Source organism: Pan troglodytes, chromosome 8, assembly GCF_028858775.2.
Source record: "Pan troglodytes isolate AG18354 chromosome 8, NHGRI_mPanTro3-v2.0_pri, whole genome shotgun sequence".
Lineage (NCBI taxonomy): Eukaryota > Metazoa > Chordata > Mammalia > Primates > Hominidae > Pan > Pan troglodytes.
The window spans coordinates 63,854,674-63,878,186 of NC_072406.2; the positions used below are offsets into that span (position 1 = coordinate 63,854,674).

Below are 23,513 nucleotides of genomic sequence, written 5' to 3' on the forward strand. Positions count from 1 at the left end.
GCATCTGTGTTCATCAGGGATATTGGTCTGTAGTTTTATGTTTTAATTATGTCCCTTCTTGGTTTTGGTATTAGGGTGTTATTGGCTTCATAGAATGATTTGGGAAGGATTTCCTCTTTCTATATGTTTTGTAATAGTTTCAGTAAGATTTGTACCAATTCTTCTTTGAATGTCTGATAGAATTCAGCTGTGAATCTAACTATTTCTACAGGTTTTTTTAATTGGTAATTCTTAAATTACCATTTCAATCTCACTGTTTGTTATTGGTCTGCTCAGAATTTCTATTTCTTTCTGGTTTAATCTAGGAGGGTTGCATATTTCCAGGCATTTATCCATCTCCTTTAGATGTTCTAGTTTGTGCACATAAAGGTGTTCATGGTAGCCTTGAATGATCCTTTGTATTTCTGTGGTATTGATTATAATATCTCCCATTCCATTTCTAACTGAGCTTATTTGGATCTTCTCTCTTCTCTTCTTCATTAATCTCACTAAATGGTCTATCAATTTGGTTTATCTTTTCAAATAACAAAATTTTTGTTTCATTTATCTTTTGTATTTTTTGTTGTTTTTGTTGTTGTTCGTTTATTTCAGTTTCATTTAGTTCAGCTCTGATCTTTGTGATTTCTTTGATTCTGCTGGATATGGGTTTGGTTTGTTCTTGTTTCTCTAGTTCCTTGAGGTGTGATCTTAGGTTGTATATTTGTGCTCTTTCAGACTTTTTAATGTAGTCATTCAATGCTATGAACTTTCCCCTTAGCACTTCTTTTTCTGTATCCCAGAGGTTTTGATAAGTTGTGTACAATTATCATTCAGTTCAAATATTTTTTTAATTTCCATCTTGGTTTCATTATTGACCCAAAGACCATTTAAAATCAGATTAATTTCCATGTATTTGTATAGCTTTGAGGGTTCTTTTTGGAGTTAATTTCCAGTTTTATTCCACTGTGGTCTGAGAGGATACTTGATATAATTTTTATTTTGTTAAGTTTATTGAGATGTGTTTTGTGACCTATCCTATGGTCCATCTTGGAGAATATTCCAGATAAGAGAAAGAAATAAAGGGCATCCAAATTGGTAAAGAGGAAGTTAAACTGTTGTTGTCCATTGATGATATGATTGTATACCTAGAAAACTCTAAAGACTCATCCAAAAAGCCCTGGATATGATAAATGAATTCAGGAAAGTTTGAGGATGCAAAATCAATGTACACAAATCAGTAGCACTGCTATACACCAACAGTGACCAAGCTGAGAGTCAAATCAAAAACTCAAACCGTTTTACAACAGCTGCTCAAAAATAAAATGCTTAGGAATATACCTAACCAAAGAGGTGAAAGATCTCTGCAAAGAAACTTACAAAACACTGCTGAAAGAAATCATCAACAGCACAAACAAATGGAAACACATCCCATGCTCATCGATGGGTGGACAAATATTGTGAAAATGACCATACTGCCAAAAGCAATCTAAGGATTCAATGCAATTCCCATCAAAATACCATCAGTGTTCTTCATAAAGCTAGAAAAAAACAACCCTAAAATTTATATGGAACTAAAAATAAGCCTGCCTAGCCAAAGCAAGGCTAAGCAAAATCACAAATCTGGAGGTATCACATTACCCAAATTCAAACTATACTACAAGGCTACAGTTACCAAAATAGCATGGTACTGGTATAAAAATAGGCCATAGACCAATGGAACAGAATAGAGAACCCAGAAGTAAAGTAAAATTCTTACAGCCAACTGATCTTTGACAAAGCAAACAAAAACATCAAGTGGCAAAAGGACACTTGTATTAGTCTGTTCTCACACTGATAATAAAGACATACCTGAAACTGGGTAATTTATAAGGAAAAGAGGTTTAATTGACTCACAGTTCCACATGGCTGGGGAGGCCTCATAATCATGGTGGAAGCAAAAGAGGAGCAAAGTCATGTCTTACATGATGGCAGGCAAGAGAAACTGAGAGCCCAGTGAAAGGGAAAACCCTTTATCTAACCATAAGATCTCATTAAACTTATTCACTACCATGAGAACAGTATGGGGAAAATCACCACCATGATTCAATTATCTCCCACTGGGTCCCTCACATAACATGTGGGAATTATGGGAGCTGCAATTCAAGATGAGATTTGGGTGGGGAAGAACCAAACCACATCATTGTGCACTTGACCCCTCCCAAATCTCAGGTCCTCACATTTCAAAACCAATCATGCCTTCTCAACAGTCCCCCAAAGTCTTATCTCATTTCAGCATTAACTCAAAATTCCAAAATTCGAAGTTTCATCTGAGACAAAGCAAATCCCTTTCATGTATGTATGCATTCCCATACATCCTCTGAAATCTAGGCAGAGGTTCCCAAACCTCAATCCTTGACTTCTGTGCATCCACAGACTCAACACCACATGGAAGCTGCCAAGGCTTGGGGCTTGCACCCTCTGAAGCCACAGCCCAAGCTCTACCTTGGCCTCTTTAGCCATGGCTTCAGCAGCTGAGATGCAGGGCACCAAGTCCCTAGGCTGCACATAGCAGAGGGTCCTTGGGCCCAGCCCATGAAACCATTTTTTCCTCATGGGCCTCCAGGCCTGTGATGGGAGGAGCTACCTCAAAGGTGTCTGACATGCCCTGTAGATATTTTCCCCATTGTTTTGGTGATTAACATTTGGCTCCTCATTACTTAATCAAATTTCTGCAGCCAGCTTGAATTTCTCCTCAAAAAATGGGTTTTTCTTTCCTATCACATAGTCAGGGTGCAAATTTTCTGCTCTTTTTCCCTTTTAAAACTGAATGCTTTTAACAGCACCCAAGTCACTTCTTGAATGCTTTGCTGCTTATAAATTTCTTCTGCCAGATACCCTAAATCATCTCCCTCAAATTCAAAGTTCCACAAACCTCTAGGACAGGGGCAAAATGCCACCAATCTCTTTGCTAAAACATAGCAACAGTCACTTTTATTCCAATTCCCAACACGTTCCTCATCTCCATCTGAGACCACATCAGCCTGGACTTTATTGTCCATATCACTGGCAGCATTTTGGTCAAAGCCATTCAACAAGTTTCTAGGAAGTTGCAAACTTTCTCACTTCTTCCTGTCTTCTGAGCCCTCCAAGTCTCTAGGAAGTTCCAAACTTTCCCACATTTGTCTGTCTTCTTCTGAGCCCTCAAAGCTGTTCCAACCTCTGCCTGTTACCCAATTTGAAAGTCACTTCCACATTTTTGGGTATCTTTACAGCAGCACCCAACTCCTGGTACCAATTCACTATATTAGTCTGTTCTCATGCTGCTAATAAAGACATACCTGAGACTGGGTAATTTATAAAGAAAAGAGGTTTAATTGACTCACAGTTCCACATGTCTGGGGAGGCCCCATGATCATGGTGAAAGTGAAGGAGGAGCAAAGTCACATCTCACATGGTGGTGGACAAGAGAGAATGAGAGCCAAGTGAAAGGGGAAATCCCTTATAAAACCATCAGATCTCATAAGACTTATTCACTACTGGGAGAACAGTATGGGGGAAACTGCCCCCCATGATTTAATTATCTCCCACTAGGTCTCTCCCAAAACACGTGGGAATTTTGGGAGCTTCAATTCAAGATGAGATTTGGGTAAGGACACAGCCAAACCATATCAACACACTATTCAATAAATGGTGCTGGGATAATTGTCAAGCCACATGTGGAAGAATGAAACTGGATCCTCATCTCTCACCTTATACAAAAATTAACTCAAAATATATCAAAGACTTACATCTAAGACCTGCAACCATAAACATTCTAGAAAATAACATAGGAAAAAAAAAAACACTTTTAGATATTGGCTTAGGCAAAGAATTCATGACAAAGAACCCAAAAGCAAATGCAACAAAACCAAAAATAAATAGATGGGACTTAATAAACTAAAAAGCTTCTGCACAGCAAAAGAAATAATCAGTATTTTTTAGACAACACAGAGTGGGAAAAAATATTCACAAACTATGCTTCTGACAAAGGACTAATATCCAGAATCTACAAGGAATTCAAACCAGCAAGTACAAAACCAAATAATCCTATCAAAAAGTGAGCTAAGGACATGAATAAACAATTCTCAAAAGAATATATACACTCTGCCAACAAACATGAAAAAATGCTCAACATCACTAATTATTAGGAAATGCAAATGAAAACCACAAAGAGATATCACCTTACTCCTACAAGAATGGCCACAATAAAAACAGTCAAAAAATATTAAACGTTGGCATGGATGTGGTGAAAAGGCAACACTTTTACACTGCTAGCAGGAATATAAACTAGTATAACCCCTATGGAAAACAGTATGGGGATTCCTTAAAGAACTGTAAGTAGATCTACCATTCAATCCAGCATTCTCACTACTGAAGATGAAAAGAAGTCATTACATGAAAAAGACACTTGCACACACATGTTTATAGCAGCACAATGTGCATTTGCAAAAATATGGAAGCAGCCTAAATGTCCATCAATCAATGAGTGGATAAAGAAAATGTAGTATATATACACTATGGGTTACTACTCAGCCGTAAAACAAAATGAAATAATGGCATTCGCAGCAACCTGGATGGAGTTGGAGACCATTATTCTAAGTGAAGTAACTCAGGAATAGAAAACCAAATATGGTATGTTCTCACTTATAAGTGGGAGCTAAGCTATAAGGACACAAAGACATAAGAATGATATAATAGACTTTGGGGACTCAGTGGGGAGGGGGAAAGGCGGGAAGGAATAAGAGACTACACATTGGATGCAGTGTACGCTGCTCAGGTGGTGGGTGAACCAAAATCTCAGAAATCACCACTAAAGAACTTATCCATGTAACCAAAAACCACTTGTTCACCAAAAACTATTGAAATAAGATAAAATACCAAAAATCAACAGAATTATATAACATGTGGTTCTTGTGACAGACTTCTTTCACTTAGCATATTTTTAAGATTCATTCACATTGTAGCACGTATCAGCAGGTCATTCTTTATTATGGCTGAATACCATTCTATATTTTGTTTATTCAGTCATCAGTTGATAAAGCTCTTCTTATGCATTAGTCTACCATCTTCCTTGACTGCCAAATAGAGGATTGTTCAGCAGTTTTCTCTTACCCTCAGTTTTTCCTTATTCTTGAGTCCTCCTTATTTTGTCCTCAATGGTGCTGGAGGACAAAGGTCATCATTCTCTGTCTGGGTAGTGACTTTCAAAGCAAGTCCTCTCACCCCCAACCTGCCCCAGGCCATTTGTGTAATTGCTTTTGAGAAAATAAGTTTAAAAGCATTCTTTTTCATCTTATTAAGCAGATGTTTAGTATTTTTTGCAGGGTATGTGGTTATTCTTCATTTTAGTTTGTTCTTTGTTTTAAAACAATGTGCAGGTAGATAAGTGCTTGTTGTACACTCTGGAGAATCCTAACCTCATAAAATGGGAAAAAATACATATATCACATCAAGCGCAGATATTTTAAACTGTCAAGTAACAATTCTCATGGTAGGAAATGTATTATACCACTGGGTGAAGTAAGTTATAGTCCAGAAATGCTTTTAATGAGTAGGAGGTTGATACTTTGAATTATTGTTTTTTCTATTGTTCTGGATGTTACATGAAATGAAATTATAATGTAGTCCTAAGGCTTTCACACAAGCATGCTCACAGGAATAGTGACTAACATTTTGACTAACATTCCAACATATTCATCAATGAGTATTTACTAACCCTTTTTTTTTTACAACCAGATATGGTATGAATTAAATAACTGTTCCCTCAATTAGTTTATGCTAATATTAACAGAAAGCTTCATCACACACAAAGATCTTTCACATAAATTTTATATATTAATACTGTGAAGCAGGTAGTTATTATTCCCATTGCATTGTTGTAGAAACTGAGAGCCAAAGGTTCAAAGCATCCAAGAGCAGTGAAGCCAGGATATCTGCTAAGAACTTTGTGATTTTGTTTCCTTTTTCTGCCTAAGAGCCATGACAAAGCTAAACAAATGGACTTAGAAAAAGGACATGTAATCTCTGATTGAAGCAACATCTTGTTGACAGTACAGTTGTCCCTTGAACAACACAGGATTGAGCACGGGTCTAGTTACATGTAGGTATTTTTCAACCAAACATGGATCGAAACTACAGAAACCCACACATAAGGAGGAATGACTGCAACACTTGAGTATTCATGGACTTTGATATACATAGGTGTCATGGAACCAATCCCCAGGTATATTGAAGAATGACTCTATTCACTTTCTAATGCCTTGAAATTTAGATGAAATTGGATTTAGTATTCATTTGACATCTTGTGAAATGATCCTAAGATACATGCAAATTCCTGAGTCCTTAGTTTCTCACATTAATACAATTTACACAATTACTCCAAATCTCCTGCCTTTTAACTTTCCTCATCACTCCTTCATCATATCCTGACCCCTCTATTCTTTGATGAACCTAAGCAGTAGATCTTCCCTCAAGCTTTCATCTTCCCCCAAACCCCTCACACAAGAAATTAGTATGAAACAGACTTCACTAAGAATTTGGAGAGAGGGGTAGGACATTCATCCTGGCAACAAATAATTGAATACTGTACATTAGACATCCTTTTCACCAAACGTCTTTCAGTCTCTGAAGTATGAGACTTTCCCACTGGCTTCTTTCTCTGTAACCTCTAGCTTCTTCATTTTTCCTGTATGTTTATGACTCTGCTCTTTTTCCCTTCTAAATTTTATGAACCATGACCTAGAGGCCTGCTTATCCCCACTTAAAACTGCTTCTCAATGTATTTTATTTTTTATAAGAAAGAAAATTTTCTCTTTAAAAACTACTCAACGTATATATTCTTTATCTTGCTACATGTATTATCTAATTCAGTTATCATAACCCTAGGAAATAAGATACTATTATCCCAAATATGTAGTGAGGTAATCCATGCACAGAGAGTTAGATAAGTTATCTAAGTTTCCACAGTCAGTCAATGGTGGAGCCAGGATCTGAAATCCTCAAGTATGTGTGGAGAAAGGATGTTATTCTAACATCAGTAGAGTGTCTTCATAAGCTTAGAAATTTCTGTAATTACTTCTAATTTCAGGTGACATCTGCTGTGGAAAATTATTCAGTAAAGTAGCTTTGTGGCTTTATTCAATCTGCTGGCAACATGATTTAGTTAAATATGCAACCTGATGCTGCCCTTTTATCTAGGTTGTAATTTACATTTGGTGGAAGTTAATATGATAAATAGTGGAAGTCAAAGTTTTCCCTTCAAATATAGAGTATTTTGTATGCTCATGGATTTTTGTTTACATCAGGACTTCTCAACTCTGGCACTACTGACACTGGGCTGAATAGTTCTTTCTTGTGGGGGCACTATCTTCTGCATTATAACTGCAGCCCTAGCCTTAACCCACTAAATGCCAGAGGACCCCTGGTTGTGACAACCAGGAATGTTTCCAGATATTACCAAATGTACCCTTAGGGGTAAAATTGCCCCCAGTTGAGATCTGTTACATTATATTACATACTCACCCAAGCTTAATATTAAAACATAACAAAAATAAAAATCACATTAAGACTGCCCTCAATTCTGATAGTGATTGTAGTACTCTTGCCATTTTCCTGCCTCTAAGCAATTATGGAAATAGCCATTCATTCTTTAGGCTAATTGAAGGTGCTCATGTATTATAGAAAAAACAATAGAGCAAGAATGTATTATACATTGCTGGAATTAAGCTTAATACACTTGACTTAATTAAGACAATTAAATTATATGTTCAGCTCTCGTTTATTTAGGGGATGATTAGTCTATTTTCCTTTCTTTTTTGTGGGTGCACACTGGATCTATGGCCTGTCTTTAGCTTTCCTCATTACTGGAAATTGATATCAGTCCACAAACACTTATCTAGTGCTTGACATGTATTTTAAGTGCTAACATTTCAAAAGATAATGCACAGAAAGCTTATGGAATCATGATGCTGGGGAAGGATGTTGTGAAGTCCTTTCAGAATCCTGTTCATTGTCAGATAAATGGTTGACCCATCTACAATAGGTTTAGTATGTTCTCTTTTCCTTAATTGTCTTCAAGGACAGAATTGCTGCAATGTAAGTTTCTCATTCCAGACTTTCATTCTGATGGTTCAGATGATTCTCTATATCTAAATATTAAAATTGCTTAAATTTCAGTCTGTTTCCTCATATAAGTTTTCTTTGTGAATATGTATGTATGCCTCATGACTTCAGAATTAGAAACAATTCTGAAGTTGAGATACCTTGATAAGTATGTTGACTCTTTTTTTGCATAAATGAGATTTTTAGTTTTGGATAGCTTATTTATGTTTTTGATTCACAACCAAGAATAACTATAATGGTTTTAGTTCATATGCAATATGTATTATAATCTGTTGTAATTTAGTGTAACGAAAATTGTTTCAAGTGTATTTATAGCAGTCATGACCAGAAGGGAAATCAGATTTGCCTAATCTAAGGAGAAGCAAAGATCTTCACTCATGTAGCTTCAACCTCAACTAGACTTTTCCATCTCACATTGTTTCATTCCATTTGGATAACTAGTGCTTTTGAGCACCCTGTAAGAATTATTTCTATGATGATATCAAAGAAAAGTGACCTCTTTGAATCAGAAGCTTGGTTCTAACTAAAATATTCTAACAACATGATGGTCTTAGAAACTATGGATACAAAAAGGTTTAGAAAAAAAAACCTAATACATATATATGTGTAATGAGAAACTACTAAGCAAGATACATAGCCAACTAGGAGTAAAACAAACTAAAATAGGGCCGTTTCTCACAGGCTTTATTCAATGTCCAAAGAATGATTTTCAAACATCCAGATTAATACTGTGAAGAGTTAACACATCATCTAGGGGGCAAGAGTTCAGATCCAGAGAGACTTTATCTATTCAGATTTGAAAGCAATCTTAAACTGACAACTGATAAGGCAAGGACACACTGCTATTCTTTAATTCAAGAACAAAATTGCATCTCACAGTGGGGTCATCCTTTTCCTTCTTATAGTGGCTTAAGAAAGACATATATAAATGACTAACAAGAAGTACAGGTTTAAGGGCGATATCTAAGTTTATAGTCTGTCCCTGGGAATTGGATGGCTTTTCCCCGTAGGTAGCCCCATGGCAGCCTCATCAATTTCTACTTTCTTACTGGGTGACAGCACCCCCCATCTAAAATGACCCTGCAAGGCAAGTCTGATATAATAGTATGCCTAATCTATTAAGAAAGCAGATCCGCAGATGAACCCCATCTCCCAAAGGAAAATACATCCTTGCTGGTGACAGCACAGCTCCACTACCAGAATATTGAAAGTTCCTTTTGAATCTAGCAACTGTAGAAGCCATTATGAGAGAATATGTAATGTAAAAGCCACAAACTCCAACCTACAAAATCATGAAGGTATAGTCAAACAGATTACAGAAGGAAGGAGATAAGAGTTCTTGTCTAGACAAGACCTTTGTTATAACACCTGGTTCCCTTTAATAGTCAATCAAGTTGTCCTGAATGTTCCAACCAAGATTTCTGGAACTAAGCACAGTGATTATAATTAGGTTATTGCCAGCATTCTATTTCTGCCTGCCAGTAATAAATCTCTAAGCTGATTCTACTTATCATGAAAGTCCTTATGGCACAAAACCACAGGTTAGTGAAAAACTCATAAGGATAAACAAAGCCGGGAGGTTCTGAGTCTCCCTCTAAACTCAGTTTCTTCCATTATTTATAGGGCCTTATAAAAGATAAACACAGAAGTAGATATGCTATAATGGATCCCTTAATGCTTAACACCTTCCAAGGGTGGTATATGTATAGTGGTGCCAAAAAGCAGAAGATTGATTGCTTCTCAAAATGACAAGGTTTAGGACTTATGACTCAGCTCATTCCAGAGCATAAATGGGCATGTGTTACCTGAAGTAAAATTTAAAAGTGCATTCAAGTTACCATGATACATCTTTCAATTATTCATGACAATGCCAGGAGCGATAAAAGAGCTAAATAAAACTATAAATAACCCTTTAAACCTCATTTTAGCCAACTGTTTCAAATCTTCTCTCATACAAACAACTTTATCAATTTAGTAGAATTCAAATTAAAATGATTTGAATTTTTTTTAATATTTCTTCCTTATGAATATGGTGGTAAGAGGACACGATGAAAATTATACCAATCTAGTAATATATTTTTTAAAAGTAAATATAAATAGTAAAATGCACAGAAGCAGAATATATAAATTACCACATTTGGGTTATCATTTGTTCCCTTAGTAACAGACCTAATAGCCTCTAGTAACTGTTGGTCTTAGAGAAATTAATAGAAACAGTATAGAACTTAGTAAGGTGCCTGGAAAACAACTTTCTGATACTCTTGAAAAAGGAGTCTTTGATTTGAAATCTAACATATTTGAAACTGAAACTAAACTGAAGTATTAAAACAATCATGAATAAATGCTAATGAATGTCTTCTGTTTTTTTAAAAAGAAATAGATATCACATTAATCAATGAAGACCATCAGTAAACTCATCAAAATGCATTTCTAAAGTTAGTAGCAAACTATAATATATAAAAACCTCCAAACTTAGCTGTTTCTAAATTTGGTATGTCTCTGGCAAAAGCATGCTGTATATTCAGCCTACCTGCATTTTCCCTATTTGTTTTACCGTCTTTGCCACCTAAATAATAACATATAAGTTCATCTACTTTCTATGCAAATGGAGTCAGTGTAAAACACATCTCAGAGGTAGCCACAGAATGAAAAAGAAGAAAAAAAGAGACAACTCCTTAAGGGAGTATAAAACTAAAGGAATGGCCTCATGACTACCTTAATACTTTAAAGGAAGAAAGGAAGTTGATTAGGTGAGATTAGGGGTCACTGGGTGTACGCAGAAAGCTTTTATTATTTTTAGCTTTCTTAGGTGAACCACACATTTATACTTGGAAATCATTTGTAAATGTGTAATCACTTCTAATTTTGCTACAAGACGGGTGAGTGGCCTAGTAAATTAGTTTAACCAATTTCACATATCAGACCAGTAACTCACTAGACTCTTAGAAAATTGGGATACTTCTAAATGTCTCTGAAAGAGCCCTCATTAAAGTATCCAGTGTGTCCTGCCTCCTTGAATTAGCCATTCCTCATTCACATAACAGGTGTGAGAAAGGATACCAAATTATGACTCCAGGTAACAAAGTACAGACACTGTGTTTTGTTTATCATTTATGTCTTTCTGTTTACTTAAAAAATGCAGTGCTTTTTAGACGGGGTGCGATGGCTCATGCCTGTAATCCCAACACTTTGGGAGGCCAAGGTGGGCGGATCACGAGATCAGGAGATCAAGACCGTCTTGGCCAATATGGTGAAAACCCATCTCTACTAAAATACAAAAAGAAAAAAAAAATTGCCTGGCATGGTGGCATGTGCCTGTAATCCCAGCTACTTGGGAGGCTGGGAGGCTGGAGCAGGGGCATTGCTTGAACCTGGGAGGCAGAGTTTGCAGTGACCCAAGATCACACCACTGCTCTCCAGCCTGGCTGAGCGAGACTCCATCTCAAAAAAAAAGCAGTGCTTTTTGGATCATTCTCATCTATCATATGACATCACATCCCTTACTTTTTTGACTGTTGTGAGTATATTGAATTTCCAGTGTTTAACTTAGCCTGGAAAAGATGTTTTATGTCAAAACTGCTATTTCTCAAATACAATCTGGCTAAGTGATTTTTAGCTATTCCAATTAATGTGAAATACAACCTTTTGTTACCAGCACTGATTATTCATATATACAAATAATTTGTATACATATATGTATAATTTATACCTACCTTATCAAAAAAATAAGTTAAACATGAGAAAATTAGGCAAATATAAGATAAGATCAGGAAAATAAGTTTGAACCAGAAGTGAGCTTGTGCACAAATTTTAAACTTTGGAGACTTACACAATTCTGGCTGTAATGCCATATGAAAATAGGAAACATAATTTGTTAGAAAATTAATTGTCAGTAAATTGAAACACATCAGTGTTATATGAGCATGGCTTTTCAGGAAAGAAGTGGCAGTACAACTGAGTATGGTGGTCATGGCAGTGAAGGGATATTCACTCTTTCCTATGGGGTGAATATCTTATCTTTACAAATTAGTTCTGATGTAATGGGTCCATAGATTTCCTTTAAGAAACCACTGAGCTAGAACAATAGTCCTGATGTTCCTCCTTCTTTAAAAAAAAACTCCAAAACTGTCTGGTAGAATTCTTAGTAGTGGTTTTACTCGCATGGCCCATAGGTTTCTTTCTACTGAAAATGTTTAATTATTAAACCCAAAGAGTCAGAGAAATAGACTTGTACAAATCATTTATTTTTGAAAGTTCTTTAGGCATTATTCCTTTTGCTTTTAGATCTATTAGTATAATTGACACTAGATCTATAGGTCAAGAAAATTTTACAAAGCATTGCAAAATTGTTACATATTATTCTTTGGAGTCTCTACCACTAGGCTGTGAGGGCTGAAGAAACATCAAATGTTGGCCAGACATAGGCAAATGGAGAAAAGTACAAAGCCACTGCATTAATCTAGGAAGATTGGTATGATTTTCTGAGCTTCTATTTTCTTCTTTGGATATGATCTAAAAGGTTCTCTCCTCAACCCCCCATAGAGAGGGAATCTGAAAACAAATTCTTTCTCCACTGGGCGAGGGGAAATTAAAAACCTCTATTACCCTATATTGTTCTTGGTTAGTTTCTGTAGTAGATGATGGAATATTATGCTTCAATGTCATCTAATAAATCATACCTCCATATAAATTATAAGAAAATGATGCCAGTGATAAGAGCAAGCATTTATTAAGCATTTGCTATGTGCAGGGCACTGTGTTAAGAATTTTACCTGCTTTATCTCACTTAATTTTGACAATCATCCAATGAAATAGGTGCTTTTATTGTATCTATTTCACTGAGGCAAAGAGAAATTAAGCAATTTGCCCAAGGTCATAAGGCCAGTAAGGAACAGAAAAGAGAACCAGAACTAAACTTTTGGTCTATCTTTAGATGATTTATAAATTTTTTAACCTCTGTGTGATATCCTGTCCTGTCTCTCATTCTTGAGTGGTAGATGAAATTTCTAGGGGCATAGGTTTGCCACTGAAAAAAAGGAAGGAAAATGCCATGGGAACTATCTGAAGCTTATGAAAAGATGAATTTACCAGACTGATTTTGATGGGGAAGAATTTTCTTTCCTACAGTCAAGAAGTGAACCATGAGAAAGCTAGAATATTTGGCCGTACCTGTGTAAGAAAGTCTTTTTAAACCTTTTGAGTTGTTGAATTTGTTCATTCCTGACTAATTTCTTTACATACAGAGGGGCATGCATACACCAGTCAAAAATAATGAGGAGATTTTTATGGACTTTTATTCTAATTACTGCAGAATTCTCTCTTCATTGATACCATTTATGTGAAATGGTTTTCAGGGTAGGATAATGTCCTCTGAAGGGTAAATCATGTACCACTAGTATATGGATTAAACTTAAAATTTAAAATATATGTATTTAAGATTTTATCTCTATAGTATTTGAAAATAATTAATCAGCACATTAAACCTCAGTTGTTACAAAGATTATTGCCTAGATAAAACCAGGTTGATTTTAAAAGGGAAGGAGTGAATTTAATGTCAATACTCTAAAAGGTTAAATATTACAGGTAGCACACAAATAAAGGAACAATTATGAAATCAAAGTATAAAGGCCTGAAGTTTGGCAAACACTGGAGGAACATAGTTCCTTTCAAACACAAGCTAACTCTCTTGCCAGGCATTAAGCTTCTCTTCTGTAGACCGTGGATAAATAACTTGGAGAAAAATAGAAGAGGAGAAGTCAGCCAAGAATGGACTGTGTTGCCTTTTTATTTCTATCTTGATTGCATTAGGCGATGAAATTCTTAGTCTACATAGGTATGACGTTCAAAAATATGCATTTTTTTCATTTCTCTCATGAACAGCATTTGTTTTACTTGCAGGTAACAATATATACCCGGTATGTGGTGTTGCCTTAGCTTTTACTTCCTTTAGCATTTCATTTTCCAAGTCCTTTGTCAAACATAAACTGTCATAACACAGCTTTCTTTTCCCTCAACCCTTGTAGTTTGTTTTTTCCTACAGTTAACGTTGCAGAGCTAGGAAGCAGATAAGACAGTCTTGGCCAAGTCAGGCAAGATGTTTTAAATAAAAAGATACCACGAGCAGAATTAAATAATGGCAAAGGGTCAAAGTAATTCCCCTCTTCATAATAGCTGCCTTACTAATGAGAATTTTCAAGTATGAAGTGTGCTGTAGAAAATGTACCACTTACTCAAGTTTTCTTTCAGATTCAAAATTACATTAAAATTGGAATTACTGTGGTTTACTAATAACAGATTTGGAATAATATTATGTTTGCCTGTTTGTCTCTCTATTTTCTTGTTGTTTCTTTGGATCTCATATCAAATCTTTTCAGTAGTAAATTTAAGAAAATATGTACTTTTCTTAACTTCCATATTTTGTTTTATTTCTTGCATTGCCTCGTGGTGACTTTGTTTTGATTGGTAACTGCATTTTTACAAATGAGCCTAACACTCCTCTTCACATTAAAAATGCAACAAATGAAGCATGAGAAAGAATTTATATAACATGTTTTTCCCTCCTCCTTTTTAGATGGTAAGGTTGAAGTTACAAAAGAAGGTGTGAAGTTGTGTACCATGGGTCCAGGAAAAGTGTTTGGGGAATTGGCTATTCTTTACAACTGTACCCGGACAGCGACCGTCAAGAGTAAGACTATTTTCATATTTTTTAAATATTTTCAATGTCTTTTCCCTAGGCCTTTGAGATGTTGTTTAAAATGCCCATTCATTTAATCTTTATACTTTTATTTCTTTGTATTTTAATTTTTGCCCTGCAATATAGCTGATGTATTTGTTTTCCTACTAAAGGTGATTGTTAACAATCAGTTTTGTATAATTACATTTTCTTGCTGACTTCTGAAAATTATCCTTTAATCAATAACTTCTCATAATTAGGATTTTTTAAATGATATAATTTTATACATTTGAATCAAATAAGAGCAAGTCCTTTTCTCTCTTTATAGTCTCAGGATCATATTTAAGAAATTTTTACGTCTGTCTATTTTGGGTTATATTCTTCACATAAATTCCACTTGTTTACTCAGTGGTTTAGAAAAATTAGGAGAAGAAATGTCCTTCATCTCATTCAAACATCATTGAGTAAGATATCTCCTGAATTCTAAAACTGCATCTGAGTATATTTTTGCCTTCAGCTGCTCATCAAGCTGTATATTATAGCACTTTTCTTTTCTACTGATTGAGCTTATTTTAAATCAGGGCAATAAAGCAGCTTGTTTCCCTAATTTTACATGTATGTGTATATATGATTTCTCTAGCAACTTTTATTGCTTGGCAGAAGCAGCTGCAATAGTTAGAAGGAAAAAGATTTTTTTTAAAAAAATCTGCTTCCTGAATAAGTATATAATGACTGTATAACAAACAGAGCTGAATTCAAAAGTCAACAATGTAAGTTTCATTGCATCTTTAGGCAAACGTGTGTATTTCATGTTTGAAAAGTCTTTCTGACACATTTTCCTGTGGTTGATTTCAGTCACAGATTACTTTGATTAGGTTTTGTCATTTAAAAAAAAATGCTATTGGCAAAATGACAAGTACATTGTGAATTTCAATTAGTTTTATCTGGATCTCATTGACTACTTTTTGTATTCGTTTTTTCCTTCAGAAGTACAGCGTATAACTGAAAATACAACAATGAAATTGGATTTAAAAAAACATAAGAATGCATGGCCAACTGGAGTCCCAGAAATTGTCTTACACATCTTATTAGTGAAATCACCTTTTTATTCATTGTATTCACTGTAGCACCAATTGCAAATGGGCCCCTTTTAGGATGAGTCTTCCTTGGCATTTGATTCTTGATCTCTGAAAGCATAGGACTCTTTTGATTGATAGATGCTGCCATGTTTTTACTTCAAGTGATCATTCAATTACATAGCTCAAAGAATGAGACTCAGTGAACCATAATAGAATCTGCCACAACTTTTAACTTACTTAAAAAGAACCTTAACTATAGAAATAATAGTCATGGCTCCATTAAGTGAAACAATTTTTACAATCATGCTTCATTTTCATGAGAAAAATATTCCTTTTAAGATAAAAAGACCAGAATAGCATATTTTGATGATATCTCAGTATTTTTTTTGTTTTGAAGTATTTAAAATTTTTAAATATTTCAGGCTTGTACACTGCTTGATACTGTAATCTAATTGAAACTACAAAATTTCCAAAAGCCAACAGTTGGTAATAACATGGTAGTTAATCTTATGAAACATGGAATTTTTATTAAAGAAATATTTTAAATAGTTTATTTACATGAATTTTACAGCAAAGATTTTTAATGAAATGATTTGTTTGCTTCATAAACATCAGTTTTCTTATTAGAGTTCTATATAATGATGTTCGTCTGCACTAACATCTATTGTACTCTGATTTGGCAAATTTAAATAGACACTATGAATCTAATTCAACAAGAAGAAACTAGATGTTGAATGCAAATTATAAGCCTAACTCTTTTGGGGTCAGAACATCCATCTTCAAAGAAAATGAGTAATGGGACATGTTCTTCTTTAACACAGACTCAGAGAAAGCTCAAGAATGCATCCGTGCATGTGTGTGTGTTTGTTTCTTCACAGTGCCTACTTAAGATATAAAGGTTGTGTTGACAAAAGAGCCTAGAGTTGGTGAAGTGCAAACATATATCTGCATTTATAGGTACAGAGGTTTTGTGCATGAATCAGAAACAATATCTGTGCACAACTGTTTCTTCCAAATGTTTCATAAGCACTATGAAGTATGAATAATGTTTGTTTATTGTTTCAGGACTTTTTTGTCCTGCCACCTCTGCTATCTAGGGAGATTGTACTTGTGACTGTAGGCCTCAAGCACCATTTTTTTCTATATATTTAAATTAAGCCTTCAGGCTGGATATGTTATGATTCTAATTAGATCACATTGTGGATGCTACTTTTACAAAATGACTACGTAATATAACTCCCAATGCTGTCTTATTCTTTACATGTGATAAAAACATGTCTTCAAATTTATTTGGTTTTTAAGGTTCATTTATTTCTTAGTGTTCAAGATTATATCAACTTGTCCGTATTTTCCTGTCATCATGTCATTTGGAGTATCAAATGACAAGAGTATTGACCATTTGGAGTATCATTCAAAATGGATTCATCCACTTGGGCGTAATAGTCTAATTCTGAGGGGAATATTTTTCTACACAATAGCTGACCTATCCATGCTTCTTCTTTCTTACATACCTTGGCTTTTGACCTCCTAAACCCTAACATCACCCACTTTCCTTCATGATTGAAAATGTTGATGATCCTTTCTCTTTTCTATTTTCCTTGATTAGCCTGAGAGCTATCTGGCATCTTAATGCATTTTTATTTTCACAGTGGTAACTAAATCCTAGGTAGCATTCAATAGTTTTTCAATGTACATTACTTGTTTCCTGTTTAGGAGAGCAGTTTTTACAATTGTATCAGGCTGTGAATAAATACATTTCAGTGACTTCACCAGCTAATGAATATGATCAGAACACCTGTGGATTTTTTCTAAGCTTAGGTTATCAAGAAGTAGTTTTCTTACTAAAGCTCTAGATTGACATATGCTATAAAATATGATTATGAGCTTGTTCATAGTGATCCAACAGAAGGAAGCACCATGGTAGTTTGAAGCAAGCTCTTTGGTTTTCATCTGGGAAAAAATAAATTGGCATTCTTCTGAAAATAAATAACTTATTTTCAGTGGTTACCATGATAGTACTAGGAGGAAGATCTGATAGCACCAGGAATAATATTTTTAAAAAAATCAAAACCACAGTGATATAGAAAGAAAAAAAATCCTGGTATGATTCAGTTCTATATTCATAGTCTGCTCCTGTCTTATAAAATAACTATTGATTTTTCCCTGAGGAATGAAGAAATAAAAATACATAAAATTAACATTATATTGGAAACAAAAATTTAACAACAGTCTTGAGTTTGTTCATGGCTTAAATAGCCTCAAATTTTCTTTATTAACTGTGATCTGAAAATGACCACTTTGTATCTTTCCAATCACAAATATTCCCAGTGGCATGGGGATGGGGAAAGAATTGCTTGTTATAGTTGGTTTCCACAGTACCAATTAATGTTTTCAGTATTGTTTGATTTTTTAAAATATTTTATCTAAATATTTTGAAATTGTATAGTGAAAGGAGTTTTACTATCCATTTTCAACCCCACAGGGGCAAGAATGTCTCATATGTTGTTTGAATACCCCTTACTTACTCAGTCCCCACACCTGGAAGCAGATCATTATCACGTTTTCCTAAAGTGTCACTCCCGGGTGTGATTTCACTTTTACTACCCTCACAGCTATAGCAATATCAATTTGCACTTACCCTGGGCCTTGCTTCTGTGCCCAAAGTTCTTCAAAATAACAAAAATGGAGAAGTTGAAGTTACTGGAAACTTAAAAGGAAAAGGCGTTTCATTTACAATGAGAGGGATTCAGTGACACATGTTGAACTCAGAGTGTTTTTGCCTGTAAATATTAAATTGAAGCCCTACTTCTCTTACTTTGAGTTTCAGCTCTCAGTGCCTCCAGACCTTTGGTCATGTACTATTCAAATGGTCTCATTCAACTAAACTCCATTGAAACCCAGTAAAAAGCACTTTTCAGGAAAACATCTTGGTGCCTGGTCAATATAATCACCACAGAAATTTATCTACAAAGAACGTCTATGGTGGGTGTGGTAGATATTTTATGACATTACTTGGGCAAAATATCTGACTAATTATTTCTCCTTAAATTGTTAATAACAAGTATTTAATTTTTTTCTTTATTAAAATACTTCATTATTAATGCCAAAGAGCCTAAAAAGCCTACAAGAAATCTGACAAATTGATGACTTTAATAATATTGGGTAAAAAACTATTTTTCTGCCTTGGTTTGAATCTTTTTAAGTTTACATACTTAAACTTTCCTAGGATATTAGTAAAGGGGAAGTTGACTAATTAAGATATTTTACTAAGTGTCATAGATGTTTTAAGAACAAAGTTTAAAGGTCTGGAGTTTTGTGTTTATTTTTGTTTTTAAAATAAATTTGAGTCTATGTAGTGAAATGGCTTTACATTCCCTTGCAGCTGTTTAAAGCATTACATTATTCAAACTATCAGAAAAATCTGCTGACTGTCAAAAACCTAAATGATGAATGAGAATTAAATAATAGGAGATTCGACTGAATTTTTTGCTGTAAATACTTTTACATGCTATAAAAATAATGCCTATACCTAATACATATGCTCTATATCTCATTCATCCACACTATGCTTTTTATTGGTAAAGGAACAAAAGACAAGAATGCCAATTTTTACTGTTAATGAAAAGGAGTCATTGATGAAGTTCTTATAATAGCTTCAAACCTGGGAAATTTCTTAAGATGCCTAAACCAAGAAGTAAGCAATCAGATACTTTTTTAGAAAATATCATTGTAGAGCACCATGAAATATTAGATTTATGATAAAGACACATCCACATGTGAAAATGAAGCAACACTGTCCATCAGCACAAACAATTGCTAGAATACCGTTATTCCTGGGTTTTCATGAACACAAGTACCCAGGTACTGTCATGCTTGCTGTGCTATAGCAAAAGAGCAGAAGAGATAACTGGGCTAATGAGACAGTCTCTGTTCTGCCTTGGAGAGGTAAGTTGAAGAGAGGCATGTTTGCTTTCTCCCAGTTTAATACATGATTTTTACCAAGAATCCTGAAAGAACGGGAGAAGACACAAATTAAGTTTGGGCCAATGATGAGTAGAAACATGACCCTGGTTGTGGAAGGGATAGTTAAGTGACTTCCCACAAATGTTATCATCGCGGACAATGAAGCAAACATAGTATATTTTGGCAGCATCTTGGGGAAGTTGTTACACTTGTGTAGTGAGTTAATTAGACAATATTCTTCTTAGTAAAATTTTCATTGCATTTGTCTATTAAAGAATATTGTGAAATTAGTAACATAAATCCAATTATGTAATCCCTGAGAAATAAATTTCTTTAATAAAGGAATCAATTCACTAGGTATCAATGATGCTACATAACAGACTAACATGAACAAATATACATACAAAAGCCATGTTTTAATCTCATTTTTTTTGTTGTTTAAGTAGACTAAAAATGAATTTCGGAGAAGAGGCAAACTATTATTGAACTATATTTTTTTCTACAGGTTGAGAAGATTTTTTTCCTTAGGCTTGAGGGAAACTGTTACAATCAAAGTGTATTTATAATTTATATATAACTACTTTCCCAAAAATTCATGTCCAATTTCTATATTGACCAGGCCTGGTAGATAGTCATACATTAGCGGTGCTTCCGAGGCAAAAGCTACCTCCCATAGTCAAAGAAAGGCAATAAACTTAATTCCTTCTGAAGGCTTGGTAAATTATTCTCCCTCTCCTTCTTTTAATTACTAAAACATTGAATACTTTGAATATTCTCTATTTCTAAAGAAGAGTCAGACTTTAGCTGATAGAGTGTTATGTTTTAAAGATCACAGGTAATTTATGAGGGAATCTAAACAATAGGCAAGAAACACTGATTTTTTTTTTTTTTTAGCTGTTTTTGTTAGCTAATCCTGCAGAAGCAGCAGTTTTCCCACAAAAATCTGCACCATAAGAAGCTCCCACACATGTAAAGCTTGAGTCAGTTTTTGGTGTAATGAATCTTCATTCATTCATTTAACAACTTGCTTAGAGGCATTTTTAGTATTTATTCAACTGATTTAAGGAATAAAAAGTAAACTAGTAACATAGGCCAATACTGTATTTTCTGTAATTATTTTTCTTAAAGGAAACCTTCCTGCCTATAGGTCAGGGTCAGGATGAATTCCTAATGAATGTTTCCACAGTAACAATAAGTAATAAAAGCAGATAACATTTGAAGACTGTGAACAACACATGAGGCTCAGAGCTTTAGGGATGGGTGGTGTTGTTACCCCCATTTTATTGCGAAAGCAACTAAGACCTAAAGCAGTTGATCAACTAGGCCCATGTTCATAACCAGTGAGAAGGAGGACCATAAGTCTGACACTACTTTGCTATATTGCTCTACTATCACAAGCTTTTAAATTTTGTCTGCAATGTTTCATTTTGCTTTTAAGCACTAGTGTATCTATAAGACTACTTCTATTGGTCTGAGGACTCCGCTTTCACAAAAACTTATACAGCATGTTATGGTTTCAAAAATCTTTAAATATTAGCACATGGACCCATGTTAAGTACATCTGTTATAAAAGGATGAATTCTGTAACATAATGATGAGAAGGTCATAAGTTTAATGCCTTAGAGACATACAATGGGCAATCAGAACCTATTGCAGGATCTACTTTTTGTAATGCATTGAAACCCTTATGGATGTTTCATGAGATGAAACTTCATTGTTCAGTGTTTGAGACATTACTAAGTAGCTACATTTTTTTACATAAAATATGTTAGTTAATAAATTTCTACAAAGGAGGAATTAGGAAAATTTAAATAGCAGCTAAAGACAATGAATGAAGACTGGGAAAAAAATTATTATGTTTTGTTATATAACAAAATAAAAGGATAAGGTGAGTCATGACAAGTGTGTTTGCCTTCATTTTCCCCTTCAATTTCCTCTGACTACTGAGGAAATGTAAGCTTAGCACTTCGTTGGTGAACCTGAAAAGCCTGCTCTGCTTATGAGATGTTCTTTGTTGACTAAATTTCTAAGTCATCATGATAATAATGCTTTATAATTTACAAACTGTCATCCCATGCATTATGTAATGTAATCTTCAAAATACCTCAATCTAGTAGATGAAAGAGGTTGTCCCTGATTTTCCAGATGAGAAAATGCAGGCCAGGATCATGAAGTGCATTAGTGTAGTTCATTAACAGAGTCTCTGATGCAAATTTAGGTAGCAGTAATTTAAAGCCCTTGCTATAAGCACCTCTCCTTTACTCCTTCTGCTCCCTACCCCTATGTGTGGACTCCTGAATAAGGCTCTTAATATGCCTACTACCCATACCTAATGTATGAACTCTTGGTAAGGGAACTTCAAATGTTTACTCCAATGTCTCTCAAAGTGTGGTCCCTGGAACAGCAGCATCAGCATCACCTAGGCCCTCATTAGAAATGCAAAATCTGTGGCCCTGCTCTACTGAAAGGAAATTTCGGTGGTGGGTCACAGCTATCCATGTGTAACAAGGCCTTCCAGGTAATGCCCCTATATTTTGAGGAGTGAACTATACCCTACAGGTGCCCAGTTAGTGTTAACCTACACATATGCATACTATCATGTTCATCAAATTGTCTATATTGAGGAATTTAAAAGAACATTACAGACACTATAATAAGTAGTCAGTGTTATTATTGCCATCATTGCAGCTTTATTTTTGTTTTGTTGCTGTTGAGCAGAGATATTTAAGGAAAGTTGCATTTTTCTTTTAAGGAGTAAAACACAGCCTTAGTAAAGAGTACCAGCTTTCTACATATTATTAATATATTCTTTTGAAGAATAGTGAGAAGTAAAATTAAAAGAAGAACAGATTGAGAGGGAGGGAAAAATTAAAAAATCATGGACTGTCGAGCCATGTTGTTAACAAAAATCACTTTTAGATTTATTAAACTTGATGGCTAGGATGTTGGTAGAAAAACAGAACAAAGAAAAAGTTTCATTTGATTTTTTGTTGTTCCTTTTCCTGGTCATGAGTGTAGTTTGGATTAAGTGAAAACAAAGGTGAATGGACATTTTTAAGAAAACAACTGAGTTGATAATGTCTTCATACGTTACAACATCAAAATACATTTCTCACTAATGTATTAAGTTCAACCTTTTGTACTCATAGTGGAAAGGTCTTTGGTACTTTCCATAGGTGGCCATTGACTTAATTCATAGTGTGATCCAGGTAGTCTTAGGTGGGTTGCATAACTCTTTGCTTTCAATAGTTAGAAGATGAAAAGACATCCATATATCACAGTCATTGAGAAAGAAATGGGAAGTTCCTTGGAATTGAGACCTGTAGAGATCTGAGGCCTACAGTATTGAAGGATACAGGCAAGGACGTGAGCCAGTCAATATTTGCAGGAGTCCTGAAGAATTGAGTTTTCACTGTGAAGGTGACAATAGATCCTACAGAATAAATATTGACTTCTCAGAAGGCAGGTAAAAAAAGATTCAAGAAGCAATCTGGGGTAGCTGAACATTTTCCTTTAAAGCTAAGTATTCTTTACTGCTTGTTTTCTCTAAAGGAGAAACAGTTTGCCTCATTGATAAATACTCATGTTATACCCTCATAATTCCTTCCACTTCCAGAAGAGCAATACTTTATTGACCTGAAAGTATGGTTGTCTATAACCTTCTGAGTGGGATCAAACAG

The 23,513-nt window shown here is 34.7% G+C and overlaps 1 protein-coding gene across 6 annotated transcripts in view; it reads left to right on the plus strand.

Moving 5' to 3' along the window:
• Positions 1-23,513, plus strand: part of PRKG1 (protein kinase cGMP-dependent 1) — a 1,291,606-nt gene that overhangs the window by 461,064 nt on the left and 807,029 nt on the right. For all 6 annotated transcript variants that reach the window (XM_001162783.7, XM_054660122.2, XM_016919732.4 and 3 more), the window contains exon 3: positions 14,690-14,803. In XM_001162783.7, the coding sequence (XP_001162783.1) occupies positions 14,690-14,803 (114 nt within the window). The remainder of the gene's footprint in view (positions 1-14,689; positions 14,804-23,513) is intronic.